Source organism: Mus caroli, chromosome 16 (assembly GCF_900094665.2).
Source record: "Mus caroli chromosome 16, CAROLI_EIJ_v1.1, whole genome shotgun sequence".
Lineage (NCBI taxonomy): Eukaryota > Metazoa > Chordata > Mammalia > Rodentia > Muridae > Mus > Mus caroli.
Window position 1 is genome coordinate 53,217,258 of NC_034585.1, and position 2,667 is coordinate 53,219,924.

Sequence of the window (2,667 nt, forward strand, 5' to 3'; positions counted from 1 at the left end):
AAAGTGGGAGTGGGTGGGTAGGGGAGTGGGGGGGAGGGTATGGGGGACTTTTGGGATAGCATTGGAAATGTAAATGAGGAAAATACCTAATAAAAAGTATATTAAAAAATCTTATATAGCAAGATGACTGCTCCCAGTTTTGGGGCAAGAAGATTATATTCATCTTGTTCTTCAGGTCCACCATGATGTGTAACACTGTATTAATTTAGTTCTCTTCTTGTTTCCATTTGAGACTCATAGGATGTGATAGTAAGAAAGGGTCCATATGCCTATTAAGTCATTTTGACCCCTTTAATTTAGAGTGAAGAACCACTTTTTGGCCTTTTAACTAAGGTCAAGTGCAGGGAGAAAGATGAGCTAATTATGAGAAACATGGAGAGTGGTTAACAGTAGGGCCAGAGTTATATGCATACTATTTTTTATACATGTCTGGGAGTTTCTTGGCCCACAGGGCAAAAAGGCTCTGACTTTTTACCCTAGGATTGTAGAAAGGCTTGCTATTTAATCCTTTACCTCATTAACAGAGCAAATGACCCAGTGACCACGCTCGGTTATGTGAATACCACACTTCCTCTCTCCTAGTCTCCGTCATCTTTGAAACTACATGTCTCAACATCAGTCCTTTTTGAAAACGCAGAAGAAGACTTCTGCTCTACCTTTTGCATCAGGCTCTTCATAGAGAAAAGTCTCAAAGAAATGGATTTTTGTACATGCAGATTTTTTTCTGTATCATGTGCGGGTGCGGTATACTTCACTAAGAAAAAAAAAAATGAGGATTTGAAGTTTCTGCACCAAGGTGCATTCATTCATTTATTTTCCATTGTGACAACAAGATAGGCAAAAACACGTCAACACTTCATGTATCACAGTGATGGCAAGTCCACAAATCTTGAAGGTATCTACCCGGAAAATAAAATATATTTATTAAAAATATATTTTAATAAATGGACACAAAACTAAACTTGGAAAACAATTATGATTGGTCTTGAATTACATGGCATGCACAGTGTGAAAAGTGAATTTATCACCCATGGTTCTTTCAGAGCTGAAAGTAAGATACTTAAAGTCCAACACTTTAACAAAACTGGAAGCACAAACAGCATGGAGTCAGCCTCAGACCAGTGTTCTTGAGACCAAAGGTCAAGAAACAAAGCCATGAACAAAGGCAACGCAAAGTGAGAAGGCTTATCAAGAAAGACTAGGTGCCCATCAAGATCATACTTCTTCTTCTGATTCTTGCTCACGGTCAGCATGTTTCAGGAGTCCAACTTCTGAGGTGCAGCCCTTCTTCAGCCTAGATTTGACTAACCTAGGAGAGAAGAAGATCATCTCTGGTTACAAGCTATCAAAAGTCAAAACTTTAGAGAAATAAGAATCTAAACTGTAATAAGCTATAGATTATTCCCACAATGACCATGAACAGAGGCAATCCAACAAAGGGAAATGATTTCCACATGGCCTTGAGATACCTGGAAATGAGTATGGACTCCACCAAGGACTAAGGAAAGAGGAAAGATGTGTCTGTAAAATGTGTTATGAGATTGCTTAGTTATGCACCAGAAGACAACCAATCATTTGTAAAAACAAGCAGGAGACGCTATTGACTGTGACAAATGTAAATGAATCTGACTTTAGCAGAACATCTACATCAAACTACCTGTGGATTGCAAAGAGGTGTTATTTGCTGTAAGGAAATATGACCTGTTCTAAGGATGACAGCCCAACTGAATACGCATGTCAAGTCTGGCCTGTATTTCTTTTTATGTAAGCTTCCTTCAGCCTCTTTACATTCTGACTTTTACTTTCTCTCTTTCTTTGTCTGATGAAGTTCTGGCTTATTCTGTCTATACACGCTGTCATTCCCTGTGCTCTGGACCCCACACAAAAGCTTCACAAGAACTTCATCGACTTCATCTCATTTTCTGGCCTAACCCTAACCAGAGTCAGGAGTGATTCTAACCTAGAACATTGACTCTTTTGACACATCACTGACATTTGGAACAATATGACAGGAGGTCACATCACTCATCTGTGAATAGAGGCTACCTATTCCTTAGCCACCAACTAACCCTAGCATCCCCAATAAAAAACAACTGAACAGATTCAATAATGTCTGTTGACTCAACAGCCAAGAAAAACTGTTCAGTTATTTGCCTTGATTTTTGACTACTAACTTTGTTCATATGTCCTGAATAGTTCAAGCCACTACCCTTGTGAGGGGCTGATGGTCTGTAACAGGTTAAAGACTGGAGAGCATTTATGTCATCTTTAAAAAGCCAGTATATTCTTTCCATATAGAACAACACCAATCCACGTAAGATGAAAGAGATGAATCAATTGTGTTCATTTCTGAAGGCTGCTTACTGGGAATGAAATGTTAATAAAGATCCAGTAACTCCCACTACTTCCTGTTCTTTCTCTCTGGGTTATACCTGCTCTTGCCATAAGCAAGTGCAGACACATTTAGACCTTTATTGGGTTCTAGGCATCTGTGGCTCATGTGTGGCAATGGTCCTGTGAGGCACTGTGAAAGGTGGGGTGATTAAAAGGAACTGCAGCCTGGCATGGTGGCACCTGCCTTTCACCCCACCATGGAGGAGGCAGAGGCAGAGGCAGAGGCAGAGGCAGAGGCAGAGGCAGAGGCAGAGGCAGAGGCAGAGGCAGAGG

General features: G+C 40.4%; 1 protein-coding gene across 1 annotated transcript in view; it reads right to left on the reverse strand.

Annotated features, from left to right (window-relative positions):
• Window positions 1-783: 783 nt before the first annotated feature.
• The window catches only part of Tmem45a (transmembrane protein 45A), a 79,066-nt gene continuing 77,182 nt past the window's right edge, over window positions 784-2,667 (reverse strand). The window contains exon 6 of the mRNA XM_021185518.1: window positions 784-1,309. Within this exon, the coding sequence (XP_021041177.1) occupies window positions 1,216-1,309 (94 nt within the window). The 3' untranslated portion in view covers window positions 784-1,215. The remainder of the gene's footprint in view (window positions 1,310-2,667) is intronic.